Raw genomic sequence first — 19,600 nt, forward strand, 5'->3', positions numbered from 1 at the left:
AAGCCACGGCAAATAAGAACTGGGCTTAAATCAGTTCTACGTAAAGAACTAAAAAAGTGTTCTAAGCCACTATTTATTATTTTTATAATTTTTTTTGGGCTTAGAACACCCTTGGTGTTCTCCCGTTAATGGACTTATAAAAGATTAAAACTTAAAAGAGTGATTAAGAGCGCGTGTTTTTTACGGATCGCATCAAGAATGTCTTTTCGTATAAGCTTAAATTATCATTTCCCACACACAAAAAAGCATAGTCGTATTAAATAAGTTATTTAACTGCACATTAATTATTTTTTTTTTGTGAAAAATATTTCACACTACCGAACGTATTTATTATTATTATTTTATTTTTTCAACAAAAAAAAAAATCATAATAATGTTTATTTTTGGAGTTTGCAAAAAAATTTTACTTTTAATTCATTCAACCTTGTTCTGCTTCAACACACATGCGTCTCTCTGAAATCTCTCCGCCCCCCCTAGATCCATCACCTCTCTCTCTCTCTCTTTCTCAAGTCTCAAGCAAACCAACACTACTCTTAAAACCCTTTTGATTTCTCCTCCTGATTTCTATTCCTCACGAAAGCTCCATTTTTTTTCCTCTGCAAATTACTCAATTTTACATTTTTGCTTCTCCTGTTTTTTAGTCTTCTCTCTCTCTTCAAAGGTACTAGCTTTATGCGCAAAAAGTTGGGAATCCTGGGTTTTTTTTTTTCTTTTAGTACTACACTCTTAATTATAAATGCCTGAACTGTCTTCTTGATCTGGGCACATTTTGCAATTTGGGGAAAAAAAATCATTTCTTTATTTTTAATTTCTGGGTTACAGTGGTCTCCGTGTTCTAGGGTTCCTTGAAAGTCTCGGACTTTTTATATGTTTGATGGTCTACTTCTTTCTTATGGTCCACTTGATTAGGTAGTGGAGAACAAGATGGATGAATTGTAAAGTATCAAAATTTTGGGGGTAATTTGAGGGAGAGAGATGGGTTGTGTTTGTGGTAAGCCTTCTGCTATTGAAGATAGCAAAGATAGTCCAAGAGAGCGTTTCTCTAGCAAATCCTCTTCTGAGTTTAGAGTTTCAAGACCGGTTACTTCTTCTAGAAGAGAAGAGACTCTTAGGATTAAGGAAAGGTCTGATGTTGTTAGTGTTAGACCTGTGTTGAGTAATAATAAGCAAGCCAATGTTTCGTTGAATTTGCGTGGGGAGAATTTGAGTAGAAGAGAGAAGAAGATTGAGAATGTTGCTGCAACTTCACCTCTTGCTATGAGTATTACCATTGCTAAAGCTACTGAAGGAGAGTATGTAGCTGCTGGTTGGCCTCCATGGTTGGCTTCTGTTGCTGGAGAAGCTATTAAGGGATGGGTTCCACGGCGTGCTGATTCTTTTGAGAAGTTGGACAAAGTAATCTTCTTTTCTTCATTTGAAAAAAGTGCAGTTAAATAAGTCTATTTGGATTGCTTGACTTACTTTTAGTGGTATGTTTCCATATTTAGAAACATATCCTAAGCTCCAAAGATTTTGGTTTGCAGTAAATGACACACTTAATGTTATGGAAACTAGATTTTTTCAGTTGATTGTTTTTTTTTTTTTAAACTATAGCATGACCTGTAAAGGCTTTGGACTATTATAGCTAGCTGTGAGGAAAGATCTCTGATACAGTAGTTTTTTACTTGCTTTATGCAGATTGGTCAGGGTACTTATAGTAATGTATATAGGGCTCGTGATCTGGATCGGAAGAAAATTGTGGCTTTGAAGAAAGTTAGGTTTGATAACTTGGAGCCAGAAAGTGTGCGTTTTATGGCAAGAGAGATCCAGATATTACGCCGTCTTGACCACCCTAATATCATAAAGCTAGAAGGCTTAGTTACATCAAGAATGTCTTGCAGCTTATATCTTGTTTTCGAGTACATGGAACATGATCTAGCTGGACTAGCCTCTCATCCTGCTATTAAATTCTCTGAGTCACAGGTACTTTTTATGTTTCTGTTCAACATCTTCTTGGCCTTGTTCACCGCTTTCATTACAATCCTCTGAGGTTGGGCTTTCGTGTTCATTGGTTGTTGTACAGGTCAAATGCTACCTGCAGCAACTATTACACGGTCTAGACCATTGTCATAGTCGTGGTGTACTTCATCGGGACATAAAAGGCTCAAATCTTCTGATAGATAATAGTGGTGTTCTAAAGATTGCTGACTTTGGATTAGCTAGTTTCTTTGATCCTCGTCAAACTCAGCCTTTGACCAGTCGTGTTGTAACTCTTTGGTACCGTCCACCCGAGCTTTTGCTTGGAGCAACTCGCTATGGAGCAGCAGTTGATTTGTGGAGCGCAGGTTGCATTCTTGCTGAACTATATGCAGGCAAGCCTATTATGCCCGGTAGAACTGAGGTAGATTTGCATATTTCGTTTGAATCTCTTTTAGTGTTTGCTCTGGTTGATGTGAGACTAGTTTGATTACTTAAGGTGACTCTGATAACGCATATGGTGTTACAGGTGGAACAGTTGCACAAGATTTTCAAGCTATGTGGCTCCCCTTCCGAGGACTATTGGGTCAAATCGAGATTGCCTCATGCAACAATTTTCAAGCCTACACAGCCATATAAACGCTTAGTGGGTGAAACGTTTAAGGAGTTTCCTCAGCCAGCTTTAGCCCTTCTTGAAACTTTGCTTTCAGTCAATCCTGATGATCGTGGATCAGCCGCCTTAGCTCTCAAGAGTGAGGTACTGGCAATTCTCAGACTGTAAATACTGCATGTTTTTGGGCTTTTCTATATTTAAATTAAATCCTGGTCAATGCTTTTGTAACCTCAATTATCATTCTTGTATTTCCAGTTCTTTTCCACGAGACCTCTTCCATGTGATCCTTCAAGCTTGCCTAAATATCCTCCCAGCAAAGAGCTCGATGCAAGAATGCGGGATGAGGAAAGTAGGAGGTATTCCATCCTGACTTTTCTAGTCTGATGTTACTTTTACTCTGCAGTGCTCTTACAATTGCTTGAATCGTTAAGGGAAAAAGAAAACATATACTAACTTCAATCTTGCTCTTTGTGTCTGTAGACAAGTTGGAGGAAACAGGGACCAAAGACACCAAGAAAGAAGAGGAACTAAGGAATCTCGAGCTATCCCAGCCCCTGACGCAAATGCAGAGCTTGTTACATCAATGCAGGTTAAATTTTTAGTCCAAGCTTATTATATCTTTCGATGTGAAAGCTTCTTGCTTTTATGTTTTGACACTCTCTTGCATTATCCTATGCAGAAAAGGCAGAGCCAGTCTACTAATAGAAGCCGAAGCGAGAAGTTTAATCCTCATCCTGAAGAAGTTGCATCTGGTTTCCCAATTGATCCACCGAGGCCATCATCACAAGCATTTGAACCAAACAGAGAGTCTCAGGGTAACATTATTCCTCACAAGAGAGCTTCACATTCCGGTCCTCTATCACGTAGATCTGCTTCCGCAAAGGGTAGAAGGAACTACCAAGATTCTCAAAAGGTTTCATCCATAGCTGATTACTCAGCAATGCCTGGTTTTGCTACAACCAGAACAGGCGCACCGCAACAAGAGACTTGCAGAGGAATGACTCGGCTTTCAGGTTCCTTCAAGGAAACTTCTGAAGAAGCAAACCAGGAAGAGAATGGTAGAAACAACAAGAAAGACCCTATTCTTGTAAGTTCTTTAAACGCCCCTCCTTACCATTTCTAGAAACTACCAATGTTACTATTTCTGAGTTGCTTTGGTTTGGTTTGCAGCTTGGTTATGGATCAAAAGGGCATAAGATTCATTATTCAGGACCGTTGGTGGTTCCATCAGGAAACATGGATCAGGTGTTAAAAGACCACGACCGTCATATCCAAGAAGCTGTGAGAAGAGCAAGGATCGATAAGGCTAGAGTTAGGAAACTTCAAGCAGATGAAGCATCGAGCCAGCAGCAAGTCCCAACCAACCATCCCTCATCTGTTTCTAGCCGTTGATCCCATAAATGAGGCAAAAAGTATATGATCAGAAAACCGAACCTCATTTGCCTGTAAACTTTTTAACACAGCGTTTGTTGAGTGAAAATAATTGTATTTTATTGATTCAAGATTATATATAATCAAAGAATCAAATCATGTCACGTTTTAGCTTCCCTGTAATGTGATACTATTTTATTAAAAGCGAGATGTAGAAACAGGTTAATAGGTTATATATTTAGAAAATGTTCCAATAAAAAGTTACTAATTTCGACATCAATTACAAAAAGATAACACCTTTCTTGTGAAATAATAAAGGATCATGTCGAGAAGTCAGATTTTGTTGGCTCTCTCACTATATAAATCTCGCAATCGTCTTTCACTTCCGATATCCAAGAAAGAACAAAAAAACAGAATGCAGACCAAAACACTCTGTTTCGTTCCTCTGTTTCTTGCTCTCTTTTTGTCTTACACCATTTCTTCATCAGCTTACAGTTTCAACTTCGATTACTTCTACAATGGAACTGATCTGATGACATTCTATGGGGAGTATGCACCAGAACCCGACGGTATGAGCAAGTCAGGAGGTATTGGATTGAGCCGTGAAAATATCCCTTTCTCTCATGGTCAGCCATTTTCATAAATCCCATCCCTTTCAAACCTAGTGCTTCTTCTTCTTACGTCTACTCTTTCAAAACTTCTTTCAATTTCGACATTACTTCTCGCAAGCAAAATCCTAACCCCGGTCATGGCCTCGCCTTTATCGTCGTCCCCCACAATAAAAACGACACCGTTTCCGTTTTAGGCTACCTAAGTCTTGTGAACCGGTTTAACAACGGTAATCCCAATAACCATCTCTTTGCGGTCGAGTTCGACGTCTTTAAAGATGCATCTCTTGGCGACATTAACGATAACCATGTTGGTATCAACATTAATTCGGCTAACTCGACCGTTTCTAAGAAAGCCGGTTATTGGATTCAATCAAGAACCGGAGGTATAAACCGGTGGGTGTTCAAGGCTTTGAAGCTGAGTGATAATGGATGCAAGGCTTGGATCGAGTACGAGAACGCGAAAGTGATAGTCACGATCGGGCCTTCACAGGAGAAACCGAAGAGGCCATTGATCGAAGCGAGGCTCGATCTTTCGAAAGTTTTTCACGAGAAAATGTACACGGGTTTTGCTGGTTCAATGGGACGTGACGCCGAGCGTCACGAGATCTCGGACTGGAGTTTTGAGAACAGTGCCAAAAACTAAATACAGGGTCGAAGTTATTAGTGTCGTTGAATCTCGTGATCCATCGATCTAGCTAGTTTGATAATTGAAGCTAATAAATGCCTTAGTTAGTATGGCCTATCGTGACATGTATCTACTTTTCAGATTACTACTAGAAAGTTTTTACAATAAATGACCCCGTTCCTTCAAATATTCATATTCACTTCAGTAGTAAATTAGAACCACTATACGCGTTTTTAAAATTTGAATTTTGAATTAATGGGCCGGATTGGGCCTATCTTTTAAAGTCTATTAGGCTAAACATAAACCGCCTATAGCGGAAGATGCAGGAGCGTCCGATTAGAGCGTCTAGCGGATCAACGGTCGATACAGTATTAATAATATATAAACGCGTTTATTGTCAAGACTCAAGACGCAACGGATAAATATTTTCACAATTTATCAGAAACAAAAAAAAAACGTTATTTTTCTCTATTTCTTCGGGAAGAATCCACTCGATTAATCGAAGATCTGTTACAGAAATTTGTAGATTAGTAAGTTTCTTTTCGATTTCTATAGGATCGCGAGTTTGGTTTTAGGATTTATAGATTGGTGTAATCGATCTTTTATATTGTACTGATCTAGGGTTTTAACGGATCTTGGAGGATGTTTGATTTGGCGTGATACTGCTACAATCTTCTGGGCTTTTTGATGGTGATTGTGGTTAGATTCCTCACTAATCTTTCGCGATTTGTTTTTTTTTTTATTTCTGATATCCAAGTTTTCTCATCGTTTTTTTTTTTTTTTTGTTTAGGGCTTCGAAGAAGCTTGTCACCGCTTGAAATCCGTCATCGAGGTACTGATCTAGGGTTTGATTGTAATTGGAGTATGCTTGATTTGGCCTGAATCTGCTACCATCATCGTCTGGGTTTTAGATTCCTTCCTTATCTTTCGCGATTCTGTTTTTTTTTTTTCGATTTCAAATTTTTTAACAGTCGCGATTTGTTTTGTTGTTTTTGTTTTGTTTAGGGTTTCGAAGAAGCTTGTCTCCGCTTGAAACATGTCGTCGAGGTATGTATATCGCTTGTCTTTCCTGATTTTAATTTTGGTTTTGGTTTTGGTTTTTGGATTTTCAGTTTTTGAGGATTGAAATCGAACAAGAGAACAAACCTTTACCATCGATCAGTTCTCTCGTCTATGATTTTGTTTTGCAATTGATGACATCAGTCTTGGGATTTATATATCCAAGTCATCTGTTTTTCAAAGGCTTTTTTAAAATTGTTCTACGGAACTTGTTGGTTTTTGTTTTTGGATGGTTTTGTTTTGTTTTTTTTTAAAACCCAAAGAGATTCGTGGGCAGGCACTAATCTAATGGTGCTCTGTCTGATTCTTTTTGGGGACATTGTCCCGAACGGAATTGGATATATTGGATGGGTAGTGCATGCATGTTGGGGGAAAAGGAATAAAAAGAGTTCACAATTTGACTCTCCCCGACTTAAAGACATTAAAAGAAGTCACAGACTTTGGGTTGGATGGTATAAACGACCAACCCTTTGTTTGATGGGGGAATGACCAATGGCTTAAGAAGTCTATATAAGATAGAGGCTCTATAAAGGGGAAAAAAGAAAAGAAAGATTTTACAATTTGACTACCCCTGACTTAAGACATAGAAAGAAGTCACAGACTTTGGGTTGGATGGTATAAACGACCAACCCTTTGTTTGATAGAATCAGACCAACGGCTTAAGCAGTCTTTAAGACAGAGACTGTGTATAAAGGGGAAAAAAGAAAAGAAAGAGTTCATAATTTGACTACCCCTGACTTAAGACATAGAAAGAAGTCACAGACTTTGGGTTGGATGGTAAAAACGACCAACCCTTTGTTTGATGGAATCAGACCAACGGCTTAAGAAGTCTATAAGACAGAGACTGTGTATAAAGGGGAAAAAAGAAAAGAAAGAGTTCACCATTTGACTACCCCCGACTTAAGACATAGAAAGAAGTCACAGACTTTGGGTTGGATGGTATAAACGACCAACCCTTTGTTTGATGGAATCAGACCAACGGCTTAAGCAGTCTTTAAGACAGAGACTGTGTATAAAGGGGAAAAAAGAAAAGAAAGAGTTCATAATTTGACTACCCCTGACTTAAGACATAGAAAGAAGTCACAGACTTTGGGTTGGATGGTAAAAACGACCAACCCTTTGTTTGATGGAATCAGACCAACGGCTTAAGAAGTCTATAAGACAGAGACTGTGTATAAAGGGGAAAAAAGAAAAGAAAGAGTTCACCATTTGACTACCCCCGACTTAAGACATAGAAAGAAGTCACAGACTTTGGGTTGGATGGTATAAACGACCAACCCTTTGTTTGATAGAATCAGACCAACGGCTTAAGCAGTCTTTAAGACAGAGACTGTGTATAAAGGGGAAAAAAGAAAAGAAAGAGTTCATAATTTGACTACCCCTGACTTAAGACATAGAAAGAAGTCACAGACTTTGGGTTGGATGGTAAAAACGACCAACCCTTTGTTTGATGGAATCAGACCAACGGCTTAAGAAGTCTATAAGACAGAGACTGTGTATAAAGGGGAAAAAAGAAAAGAAAGAGTTCACCATTTGACTACCCCCGACTTAAGACATAGAAAGAAGTCACAGACTTTGGGTTGGATGGTATAAACGACCAACCCTTTGTTTGATGGAATCAGACCAACGGCTTAAGCAGTCTTTAAGACAGAGACTGTGTATAAAGGGGAAAAAAGAAAAGAAAGAGTTCATAATTTGACTACCCCTGACTTAAGACATAGAAAGAAGTCACAGACTTTGGGTTGGATGGTAAAAACGACCAACCCTTTGTTTGATGGAATCAGACCAACGGCTTAAGAAGTCTATAAGACAGAGACTGTGTATAAAGGGGAAAAAAGAAAAGAAAGAGTTCACCATTTGACTACCCCCGACTTAAGACATAGAAAGAAGTCACAGACTTTGGGTTGGATGGTATAAACGACCAACCTTTTGTTTGATGGAATCAGACCACCAGCTTAAAATATGAGGCATAAAGACAACAGTACTTGACAAAAAAATAAGACATAGAAAGAAACTAATAGACCAACGGCTTAAAGAAGAGTAGACACCACCGGCTTAAAGAAATAAGACAAAGATCTTTGACAAAGACAATGGAGTGATTAAGACTTGTTGGATGGTAAAAACGACCAACACTTGAGTAAGACTTGTTGGATGGTAAAAACGACCAGCAGATTAAGAGAAAGAGGTTAAAGATAAAGGCTGAACCTAATACTAACAGACCAACGGCTTAAAGAAGCTATAAGACTATGGAGTGGACCAACGGCTTAAAAAAGATTTGACAAAGATATGTGACAAAGACTTGTTGGATGGTAAAAACGACCAACACTTGAGTAAGACTTGTTGGATGGTAAAAACGACCAGCAGATTAAGAGAAAGAGGTTAAAATAAAGGCTGAACCTAAAAACTAATAGACCAACGGCTTAAAGAAGTTATAAGACTATTGAGTGGTTACCAACGGCTTAAAGAAATAAGACAAAATATCTGTGACAAATACAACAATGGAGTGGTTAAGACTTGTTGATTTATTGGATAGAAGACTATCATAGCTTCAAAAAATGAGGTAAGTATCAAGCAATTCCATTAAATGAAGACTAACTAATCTTAATTTCTGCAGGTTATGTGCTTCTGGAGCCGTTGAGCCGTTGAGAAGAATTCCAAGTGTAGCAGTAGAATTCCAAGTGTAGCAGACTTCTTGAACAGGTATATGCTTTCAAACTTGTTTGTAATTATGATTCATTATTGATTTGTTCAGGTATATGCTTATCTCTGTTTTGGTGCTTGTAAGTATCATAGGTTCTTTTTTTTAGTTGCCTGTGTTATGCTTAAAAGTTAAATACCTTAATGATTATTCTACTGGTGTGAATGAAGTTTTAAAATTCTGCATCATTTGTGTATAAGTATAATGGTAGTATTTTCTGTTGTCTACGATAAAAAGGTAGATTTTATTATGGAACATTACATTGTGTTTGTGTATAAAATACTTATTATCTCTGTTTTGGTGCTTCTATGTAAGGTTTCTCATTCTATGATATGTATGCATCCTGGAGTAGTTTTCTTGAATCTCAAATGTATATGTTTTGCGCTATCCTCTAAACCCTTGTTGATTGACTGATGATAGTGTTAAATTCTACATATTGTACATTTTGCTTGAGTCTTTATCATACAAACTGATTAAAAATATCTTTGTTATGGTACTAGACTCTAATCTAAGTCTTATTGGGTTGTTGGGGCTTGGAATCTATTGAATTACTAGAGTGTGCAATGGATCTTTCTTGATTTTCCTACCTTATGGTCATCATAGTAGGCATGTAGAAGAACTGCTATGATATTCTCTGCTCTTTAGAGTTGACTAATTGTATTCTATGTCTAATATTCTGTATCGGTTCTAGGAACCGTAGTTTGCTATAGTTGTTAGACTTGAAAGTTCTTCTAATACACATATATGTTCAAAGTCGAGTCTTTTGTTTGTCATTCGGCAAAGTAGTGCATTTAGATAGAACATTGTATAAGACTATAAGAGTCATGTTCTGTTACGTTTTTATATGAAACGACGCTACTATCACTGTGCATATATCTTGTCTATTTCATTTTTGGATTCTATCTGTAATCTTTTTAAGAAAGGAATATTTTATATTGTCTGTTTGTTCGAATTTCAACTTTGGTTTTGTCAATTACCAGTGTCTGTAATGTTTTTTTGCTTTGTGTTACATTATAAGATGTCTGGTGATCATAGTTCTTGCATTTTGGTTAGTTGTCAGATTGTCTTTGGATGATGCATTGATTCTCAGAAAATATATTGTGGTAGATTGACTTAACTTTATACTTATTCTATCTCTGCTTTTGAGCTTGTATCATAATATTTCTTGCTTGTATATGTCTTTGTGTCATGCTCTTAGTCAGGGTGGCTCAAACATACAAAATGACATTCTCAAATTGTGCATCATACACTGATTATTATTGTCGTACATTCTACATGTATACTCATTGTGTATAATATACTTATTATCTCTGTTTTGGTGCTTCTATGTAATATAAGGTTTCTCATCCTATGAACTGTACGTTTTGCGCTATCCTCTAAACCCTTGGTTATTGATATCTCGGTATTCTCCATCATTAACTGATGATTATAGTGTTAAGTTCTACATATTGTAAATGTTGCTTGAGTCTTTACTATATAAAATGATTGAATTTATCTCTCTTATGGTACTAGAGTTTAATCTTAGTCTTATTGAGTTGCTGAAGCTTGGAAAATCTATTGAATTACTAGAATGTGAAAGGGATCTTTCTTAATTTTCCTACCATGCTTTTTGTTTTAATAACGCTTTTCTATGACTGATGTCAAAATCAGAATTTAGTACTCTAATTGTGTTCTATGTCTAATACTTTGTATCGGTTCTAGGAACCATAGTTTGCTATATTAGTTGTTAGACTTGATTGTTCTTCTAGTACACATATAAATATGTTCAAAGTCGAGTTTTTAGTTTGTCATTCGGCAAAGTAGCGCAATGAGTTAGTATTATAGAACATTGTATAAGACTATAAGAGTCATGTTCTGTATGTTTCTAAGAAACGAAGCTACTATCAATGTGTATGTTCTTTGTCTATTTCATTTTTTTTTTTTAGTTCTATCTGTAATCTCTTAAGAAAGGAATATTTAATATTATATGTTTGTTTGAGATAGACACTTCGATTTTCAATTTTGCTTTTGTCAATTACCAGTGTCCTCTGTAATTGTTTTTGCTTTGTGTTACATTATAAGATGTCTGGTGATCATAGTTCTTGCATTTTGGTTAGTTGTAAGATTGTCTTTGGATGATGCATTTGTGACTTTTGCGTTTTGATTCTCAGTTTATTTATTGTGGTAGATTGACTTATACTTTATACTTATTATCTCTGCTTTTGTGCATGTATGTATCATAAGATCTCTTGCTTGTATATGCCTTTGCGTCACGCTCTAAACTCTTGGTGATTGGCTCAAACATACAAAATGACATTCTCAAATTGTGCATCATACACTGATTACTATTGTCCTAGCATTCTACAAGTATACTCATTGCCTTGATTTGTTTACAATACATTGATTGTAAATATCTGTGTTATGGCCTTGATTTGTTTACAATACATTGATTGTGTATATCTGTGTTATGACACTAGTGTCTATTCTTTAGTCACTTAATCTTACCACTTGATGGAGATTTGAGCTCCAATGAATCACTAGTGTATCCATTTAGAAAGTGCAACGAATCTTAGCTTGATTTCTCTGTTAGTTATGTTTTTGATGGAATTGACATACAGTTTTATCATCCCCACTATAGGCATGTGGCATAATGAGACTCTGCTCTTTGTGTCTACTAAATGTCTTATGCTTTATTAATCACTTCTCTGTTTCTTACAATTCAATTTTTAGAACATTGTAAGAGTTTGTTAGATTATTTCTGTTTTGTTTGTAATTATGATACAATTTTGATTTGTTCAGGTATATGCTTATCTCTGTTTTGGTGCTTGTTAGTATCATAGGTTCTCTCTTTTAGTCGCCTGTGTTGTGCTTAAAAGTTAGAACCCTTTGTGATTACTCTACTGGTGTGAATGACATTTTAAAATTCTACATCACTTGTGTATAAGTATAATGGTAGTATTTTATTTTGGAACATTACATTGCGTATAACATACTTATTATCTCTGTTTTGGTGCTTCTATGTAACATAAGGTTTCTCATTCTATGAAATGTATGCATCTTGTAGTAGTTTTCTTGAATCTCAAATGTATATATATGTTTTGCGCTGTCCTCTAAACCCTTGTTGATTGATATCTCGGTATTCTGCATCATTAACTGATGATTACAGTGTTAAATTCTACATGTTACCTGAGTCTTTACTATACAAAATGAGTGAAAATATCTCTCTTATGGTAGTAGTCCTAGAGTCTAATCTTTGTCTTATTGAGTTGCTGGAGCTCGAAATCTATTGAATTACTAGAATGTGAAATGGATCTTTCTTGATTTTCCTATCATGTTTGTTCTTTTAATAACACTATTCTATGACTGATGCCAAAATCAGGATTTAGTACACTTTTATCATCATCATAGTTGGCATGTAGAAGAACTGCTATGATATTCTCTGCTCTTTAGGTTGACTAACTGAATCGTATGTCTAATATTATGTTTCGGTTTGCAATATTAGTTGTTAGACTTGAAAGTTCTTCTAGTACACATATATATATGTCCAAAGTCGAGTTTTTTTGTTTGTCATTCGGCAAAGTAGTAACTTTGATTCGGTGTGTTTCCCGGTTAATTTTTCCAAAAAAAAAAAAAAAAAAAACTTTGTTTCGGTGTGCAATGAGTTAGTATTATAGAACATTGCATAAAACTGTAAGAGTCATGTTCTATTACGTTTTTGTGAAACAACGCTACTATCAATGTGTTTATATCTTGTCTATTTCATTTTTTTTAATTCGATTTGTTTGTTTGAAATGGACACTTTGAATTTCAATTTAGGGTTTGTCAATTACCATTGTCCTCTGTAATTTTTTTTCCTTTGTGTTGCATTTTGGTTTATTGTCAAAGTGTCTTTGGATGATACTTTTGTGACTTTTGCCTGTTGATTCTCTGAATATTTACTGTGGTAAGTTGACTTAACTTTTTTGAAAAAATATTTATTCTTGTATGTTTATCCTAAATTATACTCCAAGTAAGAATTCATCATCAATGTCGTATGGTTAGTATGAATATTCCAAACATATGAAATGATATTTTATAATACTTATTATCTTTCCTTTGGTGCATGTATGTAGCATAAGATCTCTTGCTTTATGAATGTATTTTGTCTTTGTGCCATGCTCTAAACTCTTGGTGATTGGCTCACACATACAAAAATAACATTCTCGAATTGTGCATCAAAGACTGATGATTATTGTCCTAGCATTCTAGTTCTACCATACTCATTGCCTTGATTTTTTTACAATACAAATTGTAAATATTTGTGTTATGGCACTAGTGTCTATCTTTAGTCACTTAATCTTACAACTTGATGGAGCTTAGAACTCCATTGAATCACTAGTGTATCCAATTAGAAAGTGCAACGAATCTTAGTTTGATTTTCCCGTAGTTATCTTTTTGTTTAATAATACAATTTTTGTAATTGACATACAGTTTTATCATCCCCACTATATACATGTGACATATAGAGTCTCTGCTCTTTGTGTCTAATAAAGGTATATTATGTTGCATATAGAGTCACTTCTCTGTTTACTATTCTAGAACTAATTAAAGAGTTTGTTAGATTTATTTCTTAACATGGGACACATGTGATTAGTAAAATATGTCTAGATTTATTATGTTGGTTGTCCAATTTTCTTTTGATCATTCTTTTCTTGAGATGACACCATTTTGAATTCTGCTTCATGGTTTTTGCATAGTTAAGAGTGGTAAAGTCTTTCTTAGGAATATTTATTCTTGTAACTTTATCCTAAATCATACTCGATTAAGGGTCCATGAATGTCTATGATTTTGTTATGCGTATGGAGGATACTAATACTTTTACTTCATGGTTTTGAACTTGAATTGTTTGTTTAAATAATACTAATACTAATACTTTTCATGATCGAACCCATAACTTGAATACTGTTAAACTAACTAAACCAAATCAAATTAGTTTCTCAAATATGAACAGAGGTATATATGGTGGCAAAATACCTTGCTGTGGAAAGTTTCATCTTCTATTAGAAGATTGGACCAAAACATGATGACTTGTACACCATATTTAAGGGGAAAATCATAATACATAGCATAACTAATTAACTATATAGGAATTATTTTAAATACATAGTCTATGTCTTTTATAATAATTTATAAAATAGTTTAAGAGATATCAAGCAAGCTAAGATTCATTGCACTATAATTATAATTTAAATATTATACTATTTTTATTGAGAACTAGAGCATCTCTAATGGCAATATTTTATAATATTATTTTAGGTTAATTTTCTTATTTATCTAAAATTTCAAGTGATGAATAAAACTGAATTAATTATGTTATCCTCTCCTCACTCTCTTTCCTTTTTCTTGATTAATCTTGATAATTTTAATGTTACAAAACTCTCTAAGAAGCTCCCATTAGAAGTGCTTTTAGAGATATTCAAAACAGAACTAAAAAAAATCTTTAAAGAAATTAGTTACGGTATAACTGAATGAAATATGTTAAGATTTGATTTATGAATGAGAGAATAGTGTTAAGGAAAGCGACGGACTAACCACATCGTTACTAGTCATTTTTTATTTTGTCATCCATGCTTTCATTCGATTGTAGTGGATACGAAAATACAATACTTTTTTGTTTTTCCTTCTCATTTGGCCACCACCACTCATAAAGTCTGTAGACAGCATCGTGGTCACAGAAAAAGAAAAAAAGGAAGAAACGTTTTAGTGCATTTTCAGAAATAGAATTTGTCATGTAACGCCATAATTCAAATTCCTTGTCTTTTTTGTCTCTCTCAATGTCCATTATTTTAACACAAAGCCAAAAAGCTTTCTCGATATCTTCACCGTCTAATCACTTTCTATCTTATACAGTTGATCACTTTCACTTTCACTTCCCATATTCTCAAAAACAGAGCAAAAAAATGAAAAACCAAATACTCTGTTTCACCACTCTGTTCATAGTTATCTTCTTTACCTCTCACACCACCACAACCACTGCTTACAATTTCAAATTCAATTCCTTTGGTGGTAATGGCACCGGTCTAATATCGTTCCATGGAGACGCTGAGTATGGTGGTCCGAACAGCTCCGGAGCCATCGCATTGACACGAGACAACATCCCTTTCTCACACGGCCGAGCTATTCACATCAGTCCAGTCACTTTCAAGTCTAACGCTACGTCTCTTTACCCTTTCAAAACCTCTTTCACTTTCTCCATTACTCCTAAAACAAACCCTGGTCCAGGTCACGGCCTTGCCTTCATCGTCGTACCCGCTAATCAACACGACGGTTCCGGTTTAGGTTATCTCAGTCTTGTGAACCGAACCAGCAACGGTAATCCCAATAACCATCTCTTTGCTGTCGAGTTTGATGTCTTTCAGGACAAGAACCTCCGTGATATGAACGATAACCATGTCGGAGTCGACATTAACTCGGTTGATTCGGTGGTTTCGGTCAAATCCGGTTATTGGGTTATGACAAGAAACGGTTGGTTGTTTAAGGATTTGAAGCTGAGTAGTGGAGACAGATACAGGGCTTGGATCGAGTACAACAACAATCACAAAGTCATCTCGGTTACCATTGGTTTGGCGCATTTGAAGAAACCGAACCGGCCTTTGATCGAAGCAAAATTTGACCTTTCCAATGTGGTTCACGAGGTAATGTATATCGGTTTCGCCGGTTCGATGGGACATGGTGTCCAGCGTCACGAGATTTGGGACTGGGCTTTCCAGAACTGAAGAAAAAAACCGGTTCGATTTGGTTCGAGATCATCGGTTTTCTTTTGGTTTATTTCTGGTTTACTATCTGTCGCGATATTTGAAGTTAAATAAATGCTCAATTTTATGGCTTTACCGACATTGTGATGAATCATCGTTGTCAGATTACTAAAAAATATCAACGACGTTTTTAATGTTTTTTGGACCATAAATAGAAGAGTAACGCATATACCTTTGGTGGTAAAGCCAATACAGTTTTGTTATGACACATATACGCATAATATAGCCCAATACAGTCGGTAAGAGAGTAACGCATATACGCATAATATATTGGCTTTACCGACTGTATGCGTTGCTTTTGTTTATTTTGTGACATCCCTTTTTCCCAATTTCGAATTGAATCCTTAATCTAGTCGCTGCTGGCATTAGAATGTAAATTCCAGTTTTGTTTCAATTCTCTGCGAGTTTCTGAATGGGTTGTTTGAATTGTATGCTTTATATGCGTTCAAGTTATATAGTTCTGTGTTGATTGATTCAAATTTTTTCCCGTTCAAGTTATATAGTTCTGAGTTTCTAACTTGTCCTTTAGCTGTTTAATGCATAATTTGGTGCCTATATGAATCATAAGTTGCAGGTAATGACATAAGACAGCCAGCTTCAACAATCTCAAGTTGAACACCAGCTCATAAGAGAGGTCGAGATTCCGTCTCATCTTCGCCACCCCAATATACTCATGCTCTACGGTTACTTCTATAAGTAAGTCACAATGTTTTCTCCTTTTCTATTCAAAGATACAAGTTGATTTTAATCTAATTTCTTCAACTGTTGCAGAAACGGGTTTAATTGATACTTGAATATGCTGTTAGAGGAGAAGTTTACAAAGAATTAGAGACTTCAAAACTCTATCCAGGTGGCTACCATTGCATTCTCGTTGCCACTGTTAAAAAGTTTTGATCGGAAACTCTTCTTTACTCTTTTGGTGAGAAGCAGCACAAGCACTTTGGGTGAGAAGCAGAAGAAAGAGTTGATCTCTAGAGCTATACGGTCACTGTAAACAATGCAACCCATGTACATTAGCTACCATGAGAAATTTTGTTGAAAGAATCAGAATAAACTTGGTGGATGTATATACATTTGACTTTTGAATATATCTTATAGAAAAAGTATGATTTTTTTGTGTTACGTGTGATGTTTAGTATATCCTATAAACCATAATAATATTGTAAAACATTTTGTTTAATATTCTGAATTTTGTAAAATATGTTTAATATTCTGAATTTTGTAAAATTTTATTGTTTTCTTATTTTATGTAATAGAAATAATTTAAATAATTGTTTTGTCATTTTAGATATTAAAATTTGGTAATTAAACAATAATTAAAAAAAAATTATTTAAATGATTGAGCAACTTTCTTTGGCTTCTCTAGCGGAAGCATAGTTTTGTTTAAGTTCTAAGTGAGTTGCTTTAATTACAGTAGAACCTCTATAAATTAATAATCGGTAAATTAATAACCTCTCTAAATTAATAAATTTATTCGGTTTCAAGTTGGGATTAGTGTAATTTTGGACACTATTCGATAATATAACAAAATATTTTTTTTTTTTGAAAATCCTTTTTAAATATATGGTCCCATCAATAATATAAATTAATAATTATATGAAATTATCTAAATATATTTATATTCTACACATTAATTTTTATTAGAGTTCATTTTTGATATTTTTACTGTATAAAAACCTTTGAGTGCTATCGTCAAAACATGATAATTGTTATTTTCATTGTAATTGATTTTATAAAAATATTAAATATATGGTCTCATCAATAATATAAATTAATAATTATATGAAATTATCTAAATGTATGTATATATCTACACATTAATTTTTATTACAGTTCATTTTTGATATTTTTACTGTATAAAAACCTTTGAGTGCTATCGTCAAAACATGAAAATTATTATTTTCATTGTAATTGATTTTATAAAAATATTAGTTCTAACCATTAAATCTTGTTTTTAAAGTTTTTTTACCAAATTAGGAAAGTCTCTCTATAACTTAATAATTATTAATTTATCGAGAAATTAAAACCTTTATAAATTAATAGATTTCTCTGGTCCCAACATTATTAATTTATAGAGTTTGTACTGTAATTTAATATTAATTATATGAATACTTTATATTTGAGCAACTTTCCTAAGTTACTGGAGTGGAGATGGTCTAATTCATCCATGTCATCATGTTACAAAGCTTGTCTTCGACGAAATCCGTATGGGAGGAGACTAAAGATACTGTAGGAGGTGGTTAGACTTAGACCACTTCGCCATATATATGTAAACATGTTGAGATAACCTTCCAAACACATACAAGCGAAGTTAAGAACAATCGTTTCGTACTTTCGTTTGTTTTGGAGGATACATGTTAGTGGTAGTTGCACCACGCACCGACGTTATGTTAAAACTGATGTGTGTTGGACATGATTGAAACTACTAAATAAATATTTAGTGCTAAACAGAATAATCAACTAGAAATAAATTAATGAGTCTTTTTATGTGTCCGAGTTGGCGTTATCTAAATTGACCACTGCCCACTAGTACTACATGTTTGAAAAGTCAAAGTGGATGGCTCTTGCCACCCTATATATATAAGGTCTTTATATATAATACACACAACCTTCCCTTACCATAATATACCAAAATCAAACACAAGTACACAAAACTCATAATGCAAATGCAAAAATTATGTTTTATTGCTCTGTTCATAACTTTTTCAAGCTCTGAAACCATTTCCGCCGTCAAAGTCAACTTCAACCATTTCCACGGAACAAATATAGTCTTCATCGGATATGCCGAGCTAGGACCAGCAACCGATGGCATGAGCCGGTCTGGAGCTCTCTCCATGACCCGTGACAATATTCCATTCTCACATGGTCAAGGCCTATACACAGATCCAATCCCATTCAAACCATCCAACAACACTTCTTCCTCTGTTTACTCTTTCAAAACATCTTTCACATTCTCCATCACTCCTCGCTGGTCAAACCCTAACAACCCCGGTCATGGTCTCGCCGTCATCGTTGTCCCAACAGTAAACTACGACAAAGACTCAACCCGTGGCTTCCTCGGTCTAGTTAACCGCACGACCAATGGTAATCCTAATAACCATCTCTTTGCCGTCGAGTTTGATGTATTCCAAGACAAACATTTTGGCGATATTAATGATAACCATGTTGGTATTAATATCAACTCTGTTAACTCAATGGTTTCTGAGAAAGCTGGGTATTGGGTTCAGACAAGAACTGGAGGGAAGAATGAATGGTCGTTTAAGGAAGTGAAGCTTAGTAGTGGAGATAACTACAAGGCTTGGATCGAGTACAAGAACAGTAAAGTCATTGTTACGCTTGCACCTGCACATTTAAAAAAACCAAAGAGGGCATTGATCGAAACACAAGTTGATCTCTCGGAGGTTGTTCTTGAGACAATATATACCGGTTTCACCGGTTCGATGGGTCGTGGCATCGAGCGCCACGACATTTGGAGCTGGAGTTTTGAGAATACCGCCAAAATCAATTAATTTTGTTTGGTTTTTGATTTTATTTTACATTGGTCTTCTTTGGTTTGATTTGTGTGTTTGTCTTTTTGTTATCTTTGTCACTGGTTTAACAATTATTCTATTTTTCTCCTGAATTTATTCAAATGTGGTTAAATGGTATATACAAAATCAAAATAAAATTTATCTATTAAAATTAAATTTATTAATTTTCATCTCAATATAAGATATAAAAACTATATATGTCCGGTCGAACCGGTTTGATATAGTCTAACATAAAATTATGTTGATTTTGTATATTGATCGGCCGCCACATTTTGCTCATTAGAAAAACAAAATGCAAAACCTTAACACCCTGGCCACGGCCTCGTTTTTGTCTTCTTTCCTTCTCATAACTACGGAAAAAAAC

General features: G+C 35.1%; 2 protein-coding genes, 1 long non-coding RNA gene and 2 pseudogenes across 5 annotated transcripts; all 5 read left to right on the top strand.

Moving 5' to 3' along the window:
• Positions 1-247: 247 nt before the first annotated feature.
• On the top strand, positions 248-4,200 carry LOC104778237 (putative serine/threonine-protein kinase At1g54610). Its single transcript, XM_087507056.1, has 8 exons — positions 248-1,395; positions 1,678-1,962; positions 2,063-2,380; positions 2,486-2,713; positions 2,825-2,925; positions 3,050-3,158; positions 3,249-3,656; positions 3,740-4,200. Exons 1-8 carry the CDS (start codon positions 976-978, stop codon positions 3,959-3,961), a joined length of 2,091 nt encoding a protein of 696 aa, XP_087363182.1. The 5' UTR covers positions 248-975; the 3' UTR covers positions 3,962-4,200.
• A 112-nt stretch (positions 4,201-4,312) lies between these two features.
• LOC104778238 (lectin-like protein At1g53060 pseudogene) lies at positions 4,313-5,363 on the top strand (annotated as a pseudogene).
• Positions 5,364-5,582: 219 nt separating this feature from the next.
• On the top strand, positions 5,583-7,271 carry LOC147947849 (uncharacterized). 2 transcript variants are annotated; one of them, XR_015594594.1, is made up of 4 exons: positions 5,583-5,706; positions 5,798-5,875; positions 5,967-6,008; positions 6,182-7,109. It is a non-coding gene; the product is annotated as an uncharacterized LOC147947849 (long non-coding RNA). The 2 variants fall into 2 exon arrangements; XR_015594593.1 differs by having other exon boundaries at positions 5,588-5,706; positions 5,967-6,074; positions 6,182-7,271.
• A 7,215-nt stretch (positions 7,272-14,486) lies between these two features.
• On the top strand, positions 14,487-15,858 carry LOC104778239 (lectin-like protein At1g53070). Its single transcript, XM_010502634.3, has one exon. It carries the CDS (start codon positions 14,726-14,728, stop codon positions 15,665-15,667), a length of 942 nt encoding a protein of 313 aa, XP_010500936.3. The 5' UTR covers positions 14,487-14,725; the 3' UTR covers positions 15,668-15,858.
• Positions 15,859-18,325: 2,467 nt separating this feature from the next.
• Positions 18,326-19,328, top strand: LOC104778240 (lectin-like protein At1g53080 pseudogene; annotated as a pseudogene). Its single transcript, XR_015594601.1, has one exon. The product of XR_015594601.1 is annotated as a lectin-like protein At1g53080 pseudogene (transcript).
• The last annotated feature ends 272 nt before the right edge of the window (positions 19,329-19,600 follow it).

This window comes from Camelina sativa, chromosome 3 (assembly GCF_030686135.1).
Source record: "Camelina sativa cultivar CO46 ecotype springtype chromosome 3, ASM3068613v1".
Lineage (NCBI taxonomy): Eukaryota > Viridiplantae > Streptophyta > Magnoliopsida > Brassicales > Brassicaceae > Camelina > Camelina sativa.